The 14,083-nt window shown below is 35.8% G+C and overlaps 1 protein-coding gene across 4 annotated transcripts in view; it reads left to right on the plus strand.

Moving 5' to 3' along the window:
- Positions 1 to 14,083, plus strand: part of PPFIBP2 (PPFIA binding protein 2) — a 104,000-nt gene that overhangs the window by 16,776 nt on the left and 73,141 nt on the right. For all 4 annotated transcript variants that reach the window (XM_069857520.1, XM_069857522.1, XM_069857521.1 and 1 more), the window contains exon 2: positions 1,547 to 1,644. In XM_069857520.1, the coding sequence (XP_069713621.1) occupies positions 1,578 to 1,644 (67 nt within the window). In that variant the 5' untranslated portion in view covers positions 1,547 to 1,577. The remainder of the gene's footprint in view (positions 1 to 1,546; positions 1,645 to 14,083) is intronic.

Genomic DNA, 14,083 nt, shown 5'->3' on the forward strand with positions numbered 1-14,083 from the left:
TATTTTCGTCTATTTGAATTGCCATTAGAGATTATTGTAGTATTTATTTAAATTCAAAATAATTGAATTCTTAGCACAGGTCATCAGATTAGTGTCTTTTCAGTGGCATTAGAATAATCAGCCTCACAAACATAGAATCATAGAATAGTTTGGGTTGGAAGGGTCTCTAAAGATCATCTAGTTCCAACCCCCCTGCTATGGGCAGGGACGTCCCACTAGATCAGGCTGCCCAAGGCTCCATCCAGCCTGGCCTGGAACACCTCCAGGGATGGGGCAGCCACAGCTTCCCTGGGCAACCTGTTTCAGTGTCTCACCACTCTCATGGTGAAGAAATTCTTCATTATGTCTAGCCTAAAATATAAGATCTCCTTGAAGCCTTCTCTTCTCAACATGAGCATTGCTTTTATGCTTACCTACAACCTGCATCATTTGAAGGACATCTCTAGCTATTGTGAGACAAGTGTCTTTTGTGGTGCTTAAGAAGCTGTCAGAATTGAACAGTTTTGAATCACAGATTTAAAAAATTGCTGTATCAGAAAACTGAATGTCAGAAGACTGAATTGCAGCCTTCATGGAAGAGAAATCAAATTTTTATTACCCTTTAAAGGCTTTGCCAATATTTTGAGCTGTGCGTTAAAGCATTGCAAAAAATTATGCGCAAATATGATCCCTGTTCATTGCTCTGTGGGCACTGGTTTCATACTTCAGTGATGAAGTGATGTGTAAAAGGGCCTTATTTTAGACAGAATTTTCTCACTAGCATGAAATGGACAGCGTAAATTCTTTTCCCTTTTGAAATGTCATCTGCTTACAACAGTGACTGCCACTTCTCTGAGTCCAGCAATACCAACTCACAAGTAGAGACTAATTTTGGAACATTTTGTTTGTTATCCTTAATGTCAGATGGTAACAGGAATGTCTTTAATCCTGTTTTAAAGAGGCAGCAGTAACTTTAGAAACTTCACACTTGTGGCATTTTGGTTATTGCAATGGAAAGAACTGTATTTACAGTTTCATGAAAGAAGTGGTAGAAAGATTGAATGGGCATATAGAAAGGAGGAGTAAAATTTATTTCAGAATTTTCTTTACTCTTAAGGCAACAATGAAAAAGCAGAGCTCCTACAGAGTTCTGCTTACAGGTTAAGCATGTTTTTCACCATGTATTCATTTCTTCACTGAAATCTAGTCAATCCTCTTTTTCTTTAAGGTGTAAAAGGTTGAAATGCATTGAATTTTGAACCATTTTTAAGAGCAAGGGGTAGGGGGACCTCAAATTTCTACTATTTGTAATTGTTTGGTTTTGTTTCCATCTGCATTTCCTTGTATTAGTAAGATCTCTTCAAAAGCCCTATGAATCAATGATGACTAAAAACCTCTGCAATCCCAAATCTTCTATCAAGATTTTATTAGTTTTCAAATTATTAGGCTGTATTTTTGCTAGTGTGTACTTTCGCTTGTGTGGCTTAATTTATAATGTAACAGTGACATATATATTTCTGTCAGGTCTGGTTAGGTATAATACATGTGGTTTCCTCTGTCTTTCCAGTAGAAATAGTAAAAGTCTGAAGAAATCACAGATGATGGCTTCTGATGCTAGTCATATGCTGGAAGCAGCTTTGGAGCAGATGGATGACATCATTGCAGGTAAAATAATGCTTTATTTTACACCAAATTATTCTGAGATTTAACTCGTTGTCTTTTTCCCTCCTGCAATATTCCTGTTTGGTTTTTTACTTTCTGATTATTGTTCTTGATTTGTCAAGTTCTCTGTGACATGCAGATTTCTTTGGTTCAGCAGTTATGTGAAGAAAATGTAAAGTAAAGTCGAGGGAGAAATCCCACAATTCCATCTCAGACATGTCAATATTGAAGTAAGAGAGATTTGCTTTCCACTCATGCTACATGGTAACTTAAAAGCATCCTAATTCATGTGCTAACATTCCATATAGTACATGTTTTTTTTTTTTTTTTTATTCAAATGTGTCTTTGAAAAAGGTTTTCAACAAGGCTTACAGATACCTGGATAGAATACATCTGTATTTTACCTCCACAACATATAGATATACGTAAATACTTGTCTACATATAAATACACATAATTTTCTCTTTTCCTGATGTATATATTTAAAAAAGCATAGCTGTTAATTACCTTCACTGTCTAATGAGTTAATGCCTATCTTTTTGTTGACATTTATACCCAGGAGTAAAGCTGTGAATTTTTTTTTTACATAGCTGTCCAGTAGAAAGGAATATGATGCAAGACAAAGTTTGCTGGTTTCCAGTGTTCTCATGGTAATGCAATTAAAAAAATTCTCTCAACATTACATCATCCAAGGAGAGAAGTTGATTTCTGTGGTTAGGATTCAGTAGCCTTGGGGTTTGTGCTCACAGAATATTCGGTATGAGCTCCTAAAATTAATATCTGGGTAGGGCAATGATCTCACTTGTTCACAATGGGAAAGCATTCACTAAAGCTTTGTAAACTTAGTGATACCCATGCTGTGGATTAATTTTTTTTTCTTTTCCGTAATGATGAAGAGAATTACATCAGCCTCTTGTTGCTGCAGTTGTGCTTCTGCCTGCTATTCTAGTAAAGCATTCTATCAGGAAATTAATATAGAGCTTCAAGTATTACTGTGATTATAAAGGAAGTCGTTATCCAGGATTTTTAGTTTAAAGAATATCTGGATTTTTTTTCTCCCATCCATGTATGAGTCTTCACTTTATCCCAAATGTGTCAGCTTTAACCGACTGCTAAGATATACAGAAGTGTAAATGTGAATATGGATAGATATAAGTCTACAAATAACTTTTCACACAAATGGAACAAGTTCCAGGCAAACAGGAGGAACTAGATATATATTTCTTTCTCCTTTTTCTAAATTCAGAAACTTATTCAAACAAAATCTTAACCAACAGAAATTTTATTTTTTGACCTCTTACAAAACATGTAAACAGACAGCCAAGGAAGCATTGAACTTTTCTCAGATATGTCAGAGAGAATAAGAAAAGCAAGTCCCAAACTATAAGCCCTAAATTAGGGAACTGAAGTAATTTCTTAGCCATTGCAAATCTTGGGTTAGCCAAAATAACATAGAATCTGATGTGCCTTTAATTATGCTATGGAATCTGTGATGATAAATCACATCTGGAAATTTTACTCAGTGTCTCTCATCTGTTATGATTTATACATAGCCCAGCACACATTGGTGATGTCATGTTTGCACTGATGATTCCATTCTTCAGAAAAATCAAGAGATAGAAAAATAGACATATTCTGTTTACACTGATTTTTCACCAGTCACATTTGTTTTGTAGTAGTGTTGATACCCAAGCTCTAAAACAAAAAGATTCAGGCATACTAGTGGTATGCAGAGTTCATTTCCACAGTGCATGGATAGGTCAAGAGTAAATTGACAACCTATTCAAGAAAGTTAACTTTATGACTTCACATTACTTATATTTTTAGTCCAATGTCCACTGATATTCAGTATAATTTGTGAAACAGGCTTATATAGAGATATCTTATGGGAAAAGAACCAAGATATTTCACAGACTATGCATTTGTCAAGTCTCATCAATGTTAATTGAATACTTCCCATGCGATTTCAGAATTATATCTACTTCACAGAATCACAGAACCGTTTAGGTTAGAAAAGACCTTTAAGATCACTAAGTCCAACTGTAAACCCAACACTGCCAAGTTCACCACTAAACCATGTTCCTGCGTGCCACATCTGCACGTCTTTTAAATTCTTCCAGGTATGGCGACTCAACCACTACCCTAGGCAGCCTGTTCCAATGCTTGACAACCTTTTTGGTGAAGTAGTATCTCCTAGTATCTAGTTTAAACCTTACCTGGCACCACCTGAGGTAATTTCCTCTCATCCTGTTACTTGCTGCTTGGGAGAAGAGTTCAACACCTGCCTCACTACAACCTCCTTTAAGGTAGTTGTAAAGAGCAATGAGGTCTTCCTTTTCTCCAAAATAAACAACCCCAGTTCTCTCAGCCACCTTTTGTAAGACTTGTGCTGCAGACCCCTCACCAGCTGTGTGGCTTTTATTTGGACACGCTCCAGCAGCTTGATGTCTTTCTTGTAGTGAGCAGCCCAAAACAGAACGCAGTATTCAAGATGTGGCCTTACCAGTGCTGAGTACTGGGAGACAATCGCTTCTCTAGTCCTGCCGGCCACACTATTGCTGATACAAGCTGGGATACTTTTGGCCTTATTGACCACCTGAGCACACTGCTGGTGACTGACCAACACCCCTGGTCCTTTCCTGCCAGGCAGCTTTCTAGCCACTCTTCCTCAAGTCTGTAGTGATGCATTGGCTCCTATTACCTCAGTAGCCCTTGGCTCATCTCCATATAACTTCAGCTGTGCTCCAGTGTACCTAGCACATCTCAGAGACAAATGCTGAGGGCCCTGACCAGAATCCAGTTTCTCTAACCTTGCCATTTCATCTCTCAGCTTGTCTCAGGCAAGCCTGATAGTATCCTACTCCTCCTTCAAATCTAGCCTCCTTCAGGTCTAGTTTAAAGCTCTGTCTGCTTTATTCCTTCTCTTACTTTTAGTTGCATGACTATTGCAATTTAGGTACTATCCACGATCTCTGCATCTTCCATGCATTGTTTTTGTTACTTTATTTATAATAGAAATAGATAAGACATTTAAAGACAGGTGGAGTGAAGTTTGTTCTGGTCATTCTCCTCTACCTAATATTCTGTGTGTTCCAGAACGGTTTCTTGAATGTTCTGATATGATTGAAGGACCAAATATATCTTCTGTAGCCTATACTTGGATACAGTTATTATCCCAGTTTGTTTCGTATTGAGGAATATAATAATTATTCAAGTTTGATTCTCTCTAATTCACTTCAGTAAGCTTCTGCATGCAGTTGGGCAGGGACTGGAAAGCAGGAATGTTCTCTTGGCCTGTGTGGCAAGAGAAAAAATAAGGTAGGAAGTCCTTCAGGAGGAGGACTAGAGGACTGCCATGAAATAAACCAGGATTGAGAGTCTTCTAACTGCAGATTTATATATACTATATTATACAAATATTGGACAAATCATCTGTGACTGCTCTTGGAGTAGACTGGAAACAGCAAAAAAAAAATCAGCTATACCGAGTTTATGCTGTTTCAATTCACTATATCCAGATTCTGTGGATGTCTCCATGCAGCATGGAATTCAAATACTGAGATTAAACTTCGTGACTGTTGGAAGCTCTATTTAGCTGATGAAAATGATCTTTCCTTTGGAAGGAGGCCTGAGTGGGTACTAGGAGAGCTCTGCTCTTCTGTTGGCCTCAGAAAACTTTGTTTTAGACACAACATGATCACTAATCACTGTTTTAGAGAATTAAGAAGTCCAGAGACATGTAATTTGCATTGATTGATTTTTGAAGCTTGAGTAGATGTGTGTATATACCTATGCAAAACCAGCATTTTCTCTCTTTTATGAGAAAGCAGTACTGATGTCTTTTATTAGCTGTAGATACTATTCAAATATTAGATTGTGACATTATCCTTGAAGATAAGAACTGGGCATGCAAATACATATTACAAATATTTACACCTTTGCAGTCCTACTTCTAGACTTCTAATTTTAAGTTGTATCCCTTACTCCAAACATTAACATACACAATTCTGATTAATCCAAAGTGTCCCTGTTGACCGTGCATCTCAGTGCAATACAAAATGTATTCGTGTTTGGAGTGCATGAGGCTAGGATTGTGAAGCAAGATTAACAAATTGAATTTCATTGGACTTGATCAAATTTGACAGATAAGTCAGTGTTCCCAAGTGTTTTATGCTTCAGTACATCTGCACTGATAACCCACCCTTGTAGCTATATAAATTAGGCATGCTGTGTGATTAGTCTTATTTGACTAAAATAGCAAAAAAGGCTAATATGATTGTCAATGAGCATGACTTATCCATTAGCTAGAATGACTTGCACTCCAAACAGAGGCATTCTCTAAAGAAAGCACCCATATGTCAGAACTGTCTATGCAATCTTTATTTGAGGTAAATTACATTGGCATTGCTGATGTTTTAACAAGTCATTACTTACCATTTTATTCAACGTGTACCCATTTATTAAAATGTGTTTCTTTATAGGACTGCACAGTTTGATTATTTTGTCTTTCCAATATATACTATGAATTAAAAGAATTTTTATTTTACTTTTATTTTATAGCAAATTGCTTCTCTCTGTCAACAATCTGGAAATCCATTGTTTCTTTTTGTGAAAAATGACCATAATTAGAAGATCTAAAAAATCCTGCCACAATAATATAATCTGCTGCAGCTCCAGAATCTCTTCAAATCCACCAAGTAATTAGTGTAATTATTGAGCTCCTTATTAACCACAGCTCCTGCAATTATTTCTTCCTGAAAAGTGAGAAAGTTTAATGTGTTATCACTTCCGTTGTCACTGTATTTCAGTATTAGTACTGAAATAGTTAAAAATATAGGTAACGGAAAAAGTTTGTCAAGAAGTTGTCCAAGAAGCATGCAAGGGACTGATGGAAATGGTTGGACTTGATGATCCAGTGGGTCCTTTCCAACCTAGTGATTCTATGATTCTATGTTTAAATTACCCTCTCTTGAAGTGGCAGAACATTTGTGTCCAGTTCATTGCTTTGGCTGTGTGCTACAATCCCAATCACTTCCCACTCCCTTGCTGAAAAAGGGGCCTCTAGAGGAAATTATGCCCGAGAGATTAAAAAGATTTTAGTTCAAGTTTAATATGTTGTCCTCATGGGATCTACTTGCCAGAATTTGAAGGAGGACCTGTTTCTGGGGAGTGTTATGAGGTTTTTTTTTTATTTTATTGTTCTGCCTTTTCATAATTTTACTATGAAAATAATAAAGTTGCTTGCTACATTATGTTCCTGGGTATGTTAGATTACTAAATCACCTTCAGTTAAGTGATTAAAACTTGGATTAAAAATGCAGGCATGGACAAAACCTACTGACACTCTCATTTGAACCCCCTTGGATGGATTTCTGGTTTTGCAGAATAAGGTTTTCACTGAGTTCATACCTAAATAATAAGAAATCCAAATACTTCCTAGTGACCTCATCCTTTACCCATGAATACATGTCATCATAGGATTCATTCAGAATGTAAGGACTAGTCTTACAGCGCTTTAGTTGAAGAAGATAGACAATTCAGTTCTGCTTTGTAAGGGACTGAAACTGTCCAGACCAGGCAGAGAGAACTTAATTCTATTTTGTGGTGTGTGTTTAGGAGAGTTGGGTGGGTGGGTCTTGTTTGAAATACACACTGGGTGACATGCAGCTGATGTGCAATCTGAGCCTCTTGTGCTTGTGTAGAATGACTATGGAATTGCTTCTTTTTTTTCTTTAAAATTTTCAGTATCAAGTCAAATGGCTTTATATTTTTATAACTTATGTGCTATTAAAGGTTCACAATATTTTAAAATCCAAAATTTAGTTTCTGTAGTAAAAGTGTGTAACTTAATTATTTCAGCACAGAAATCTTTGTAGAATTTTATTTTAGAGCACTTAATTGACAAACTGTAGTTGAAATACTGATGAGAGAAACAGAAAAATGTAAATAATGAGAAATTTCTTTTGTTACAGATCAGAGTAATTGAATAGCAACAGCTGCAGTGGTTTTGTTGTATTTTCTAAATAAATTGTAATCCTGTTAATAGGCTGTGTTTCAGTTATGATTCGTGTACTTCAGAACAAAAGAAATATGTCTATAAGACTTTTTGTTTATCTTGTTACTGCTGTGCATTAACTCAGGTGAGCCTTTGTGAAGTTGTGCTATACAACATACTATAGCAGCTTTTTGAAACTATTAGCTAGAGCATATTTATGGATAGATCTTCTATCAATAGAGATATGAAAAGGCAATTAAATAATAACTTACTTGAAATCAGATCTTTTATAGAGAAATACACAGCTTCCTGTCAAAAGAAAATCATGTTTTAAGGATAATGTGAGGGGAAAAAAGGATAAAAATGGTGATCCTTAGCCATCTTGGAAATTTAAGTGGAAAACATAAAAACACTTCTGTATTTAGGGTTTCATTCGTAGTTCAACATTTATCTCTATTTTATAACACTTCTTATAGCTTGTCAAGTGCTGACATTTACCTTCAGATACTTGACTTCAGAAAATCTAATTAGTTCATTCCTCAGATGTTGTCAATAATAATAGATTTAAAACAATTTAAAATCTTTTAAAAATCTTTAGAAATTTAGCAGTTCACAGTCTTCCTATTTATTTAAAGCATTTTTTTTTCACGTCAGCTGTCTGTGGCCTTTCTTTTAGGTTTGTTAACAACATCTAAGCCTCACAAACTGCACATGCTTGAATAACCATTACAGCCATCTGATGCTTTATTTTGTAGGGACTTTACACATTCTGTAGCCTTCAAGTTAAGACCTTGCACAACCGTTCAGGTGCAGTTTTGATCTCTGTGGTAAAAGCATGTGAAAATAATTGGAACTTAGTGGTGTATGTGCAGCATTGTCTACTCATTCCTTACTCAGGGTTGCCTGAGCAACCTGAAGTTTGGAATTTCCTCAATTTTGAGTGCTTAACCTTGCAAGAGGTCATTACAGCTATTTGGGCTACTGTCCCAAAACATGCTTCCTATACTGTCACTATCATAAGCGTATTTTCTCACAGATAGTGGATGTCTGAGCACAAGAAAGAGTGAAGATTCTCTGAATCCTACTTGGAGTAATGATGGAATCCCTGTAAACAGGGCAGTACTACAGAATTTTATGGAGCTGAAAGCATTAAGAACTTGTTTCCTATAAATACTTGATCTTTTACCATTTGTGGTTGGGCTCTATAATTTTAAAGGTCTTTTTCAATCTAAAAAATTCTGTAATTTTATAAAAATAGATGTTTAAAATTGTTTTGTATAAGACAAAATTGTTCTTTGAAGCTCCAAATCAAACAATGATTTGCTGATCTTAAAGCTGGTCTTTGACTTCCTTTATGTTCCTGCCTTTCCAGCAAAACAACAAAATTAGAAGTTTTCTTGAAAATAAGAGTTAAGACTAATTCAAAATGGAGAATTCTTTGCAACTGAAATATGCTACTTTAAACTCTTTATCTCTGACTATAGATAAACAGTTCTGTCAGTATAAAACAACAAAAATACAGTCATGACCTTGACACTTACATCAGCTTACCAGAAATGCAGTACTGCTTTATGTTTACGTAAAACAAAATCCATACATCATAGTATTTGTATTAAGTTACAAAAAAAGGATGGAAAAGAAGTGGAAGTGCAAATAGCTGCAGGTAGAGCATACAGCAAAGAAAGCCAGTTAAACCATGGTGACCATAACCCCACTGGATTGACAATCTGAGACACAAAAGTTCTTTTGTGGTTTATATGATGGGATCTGTTTTTCTGTTGATGAGTCACTCAGTTGTTGGACTAGTGAACAGATTTTCAAGATTTAACTTTGAACAACTTTTATCAAACAGGGGATTCCTTTACATTCAAAATCATAGCTTCTCAACTTCCTGCTTTAAGGCAATGAAATTGATTTGAGACTTGTAAAAACATCAAACTAGTGTAATTTTTATAAAATAAGATGTCTTCATTCCCTCACAAAATGAATGTTCTGAATGTTCTTATTTTCTGTATGCTTTCAGATGTTCTTTTTGGGTTTTTTTTGTGAACTGGTATTCATGTTACCACTGGCTTACTACTGCTTTCTACAAGTAATTCTGGATTTTGTACTAAATAGATGTATTTTAGTCTCACAACACTGTTTTAATTTGACTACTGGTGTCACTGACCCTAAATACACTTTTTGAGTCTGTGTAAATGCAAACAAAAAGAGAGAAAATCAGTGCAAGTACTTCTTCTTCTTGTCTTTAATAAAATGTGTTGATCTTGTTTTTCCTTGACTTGACCTTATATCTCCCTCACAGCTGCATAATCCCATCTTCCTTTTTTCACCAGCTGTAAGGCTGCTTGGCTCCAGTTTCTGGATAAAAGAGATCTTTCTGTTGCAATTGTGTATATAGTACCTAATGTGCTGCACATCACAGTTGAAGGTTCATAAGCATGTAAAAGGAAAATAGGTTGAATAATTACAGATAATTTGAATAAGAAATTATAGACAGTTCTTAAGTTGTTTTAAGGATTCCATGTGTGGTTTTAAATAAAGCTCAGTTGAAAATCATCTGAGCTGCATGAAACTTGCATCGGAATGTGGTCAGTAGTGTTTCTAGGCTTGGAGATCTTCTCCTAGGACTTCCTGCTAATCCAGCTCAACAGTTCCTGTTCCCTGTACTTAAAGACCTAAAAGCAGAGATTTGAGGAGAAGCTAATATGAACTATGATTCAGAATACACCAGTTATCATGTATTTTGCATTACAACATTAGAGGAAAGGATTGTGTGAGCTACCTCTTCACTCCCTTGAGAGAAGGCTTAGAAACAAGGAGGCTGAGTAATGTCCCATCCAGACCTTACTATTAGTTTACATAAATTCAAGTTTTCAAGGCTATCTTCAAGAGAACGAGAGAGCTCTGCTTCAAAGAAAATGACACGTTGAAGCCTTGAAGGAGAGAGGAAGAACTTGGACAACCTATAAACTCATTGAGTAAAAACTCAGGTAAAAAAAAAAAAATTCTAGCAGTGTAATGATTGACTGAAAAACCAGAGAAAATGTATGTTTTGAATTTTATTCTAACCACTGTTGGTCAGATATCAAAACTGTTACCTTTGAGTATTTCAGCTTTATTGAAAGTCATCCTTACCAAGTGTAGAAGTAGCTTTGGGGCTTTGTTGTGGGGCTGTTGTTGGGGGTTTTTGCTGTTTTCTGGACTAAAGGAGTCAGCAGTTTTAGAAAAATCTTTTCTTAGCCACTGATGCTTGACTTGTCTATTAACAGGATTAGTTTTCTAAAACTCAGCCAGTTTTAGAGCAAAAAGACTGAGAAAATAAGGATGAATGCAGAGGATCAGAAGTTAACAGGCAAGGAAAAGCAATAGATCAGAAGCAGTAGTTACAGCTAAGAGCCATTGAAGTTGGGTGGCAGATGAATGTATGCAATATAAGTAGAGGAGAGTGGATTTTCAGACTTTCTGCTTCTTTCTTTACTTCTGCTTAGTAACTTACTTTAGCAATCTACTGGTATTGCTGCTTTCCAAATAATTTCTGTGTGTCCAGAAGAAATGTTTCATTGAAGCCATTCAACTAATTGCAAGGAACTTTGAACTCAAAATGTGCTTGCATGGTCATAGTGCAGAAAATGTGTAACTTAACAGTTGTTTTCCTTTTTTATTACTTTTCTTATTCTTTCTACCATACAAATACTGTTCAGCAATGTTTAACCTCTTTTGTCCACTGTCTGTGTGTAGACAGCACTGAGCTGCTTGGCCTGTCTTAGTGCCAGTACCTTTTTTTTTTCCTTTCTTTCTTTCTTTCTTGTTCTTCTAAGGTGGAAGTTAATGATGATGAATTGTGTTCCAGTAGTACACTAGGAAACCATGGTGTTGAGTATTATATAAACATAATGACAAAAGATTCCCCTGTGTCCTCTTTACTCCTGGAAATAAACAAGGCACAGGAAGACAGTGACTTTTTCAAGGCTATACAACACATCTTTTTGCAAGAGTTCAAAACTGCACTCATTTTTCCTGAGTATCAATAAAATTCTAGTGTTTGAACCACATTCTTCCCCACTTCAGCTCTCTATAATAAAGCTACACACAAATTAATTGTCCTTAATGGTAGAATATACTGGTAACACATGGTGGTGTGTTTGCATTGTGGCATCTCTTTTTTCCTGCAAGGACATCCAAATTCTTACTGTATGGTGCTAAAACTTAATGTGCTTTGTGCCATGATGACGGAAAGGTTTAAACTCCTGCAAAGAAATACAATTATTTACTCGTACGCACTTTTACTTCTGGTTTTCAGGGTGTGTTCTTGTCCTTCTGGTGAGCAATATATTTCCCACTTAATATGAAACTATGTGGAAAGCAAATAGAAGAAGGAAGTCTCTGATTCATTTGAATTTAAACAGTAAAACAGGAAGATTTCTATTTAAAATGCCAATTTAAACTCTGTATTTCTGCATTTTTTTAGCTCATATAAAGTAGTTGCATTTGGAGGGATTCTTCATTTTCCATTTCAGCCAGGAAGATAAAAGGTACTGCAACAGTGACCCCATAGCAAATGAGTTTAAAGATAATTTCACAAAGGAGGAGTATATGCTTTCATTTGATGAGGAGGTGTGAAGTGTAGTGCTCTTCTAGTGATGCATTGGGATCTGTGGGTAATTCCTGTTCCAGACAAGAGTTTACATGTAGGAGAGGTTTTGTAACTTTTTTTTTTTTTGAGTACTCTGGCCCTAATCCAGCAAAGCAAACCATTTTGAAGTCCCTGCTTAGGATTTGTGATCCCAGTGACTTGAATCTAGTGGAATCTTCAGCATATCTCAGAATTATATGCTGTATTCTCAGCATCATAATGCTACAGATGTGGTTTGTGGTTTTTTGTCTTTCTGATGATATCAGACATGGGTGCATTCTTCTCTTGGCAGTGCCTGCTTTTTGAAGTCTAAATAGAAATCTTGAATACTACTGATATGTATATAAAAATAATTTCTTCCTTGGGTAATAACCTCAGTTGAAAGATTTAAAATTATGAATTACATCAAAGCTTTCAATCTCTACTTCTTCATTTAGCTTCAGTTGGTATTCATCAAAGAGATGTTTTTCCTTTCAAGGTTTAATGGAGCCAGTGCAGACCGTTTACACCTTTATTCTTGTAAGCAAAAAAATACTGTGGTTTCTGTTTATTATTAGCTAAGAAAATGTTGAAAGTATTTTCTTTATTGTCTTCTGCAGTTTAAACTCCTGTAGTTTTTATGCTCAAAATGCATTCCCAGACATAAGTATTGGGTAAGTTATAAGATATACCAGTTTTGTGTGTTGTTATGTATTTCAAGGAACACAAGTTCACCATAAGGATGTCTTTGACTATTTTTATTTGTTGCATCTCTTTGTTAGCAACTAATAGAAAAATATTTTCCTCTTCTGGCTCCTTTTTTATTTCATGCAAACTTAAATGGAGAGGAATGGTAAGAAAAAAACCTGAAAATTCTTAAGTTGACCATGTCTCAAGCTGATGTTCTCTCCCCACAAAAACACATTACCACCTTCCAAATGTCCCTACACAGGACAGGACTGTACTCATGACGCACCTTAGTTACCACTGTGGAAACTGAGCACGCATGCCTTACACGTGGACCAAGTTTTTGAGAGTTCTGGGAAACAAGGACCTTTCACTGCTGTGTTAAATGTGAGACCTGGAGGATGCTTAGAGTTCTGCCAGTCTGAACAATCAGTTGAAGAGCTTGGAATAACTGAAGAGTGCATATGGAGTATGCCCAGGCTCAGGAAATCATACAGCACAGTTCCTGGTTGGCCCTTGCTGTGCTTAAGCACTTGAATTTTTACCTTTATAGAACTGAATTTCTTAAGGGTGCCAGTTCTTCCACTTGATAAGATTGCAAAGAGTGTGCGTATATGTTTTGTTCCTAGTATTTTGGTAGAGGGAAAGTAAAGGTGTGCCAAAATGTGTGAATTTCACTGTCCTTGACTTATCCTACAGAATTTAAAATAATTTTCCGTAGAACGTAGATGTTACCGATAATGTTGTAGCCATAATAACCTAGGAATGCAGCAAGATGTGTGATAGTAGTGAAGCATTTAGACTGATGAGGGAGGATGTCACCAATACCATCTTCAAGAAAGTTACAGTGTTGTGTATGGAATGGCTGTATATTCGGCTATATAAAACAACTACCTAATATAATTAACTGAAATCCTGAACAATTTTTCTAAATCTGAAAATTTAGCTTAAATATTATGGCTTTTGTTTCACACTTGAAGTATTGGTCGTGGCCTGAAATATCAAGTGGTTTTGTTTGCCTTGAGTGGATTTTTGTTTGTTTGTTTCTCTCTTGTCTGTATATACAAAATATTCATTTAACAGCAGAAAGCTCCATTAAGTTTTCCCCATTCCATATCTATTCTAAATTGTCAGTTCATTGAAGG

This window comes from Phaenicophaeus curvirostris, chromosome 5 (genome assembly GCF_032191515.1).
Source record: "Phaenicophaeus curvirostris isolate KB17595 chromosome 5, BPBGC_Pcur_1.0, whole genome shotgun sequence".
NCBI classification, from domain to species: Eukaryota; Metazoa; Chordata; class Aves; order Cuculiformes; family Cuculidae; genus Phaenicophaeus; species Phaenicophaeus curvirostris.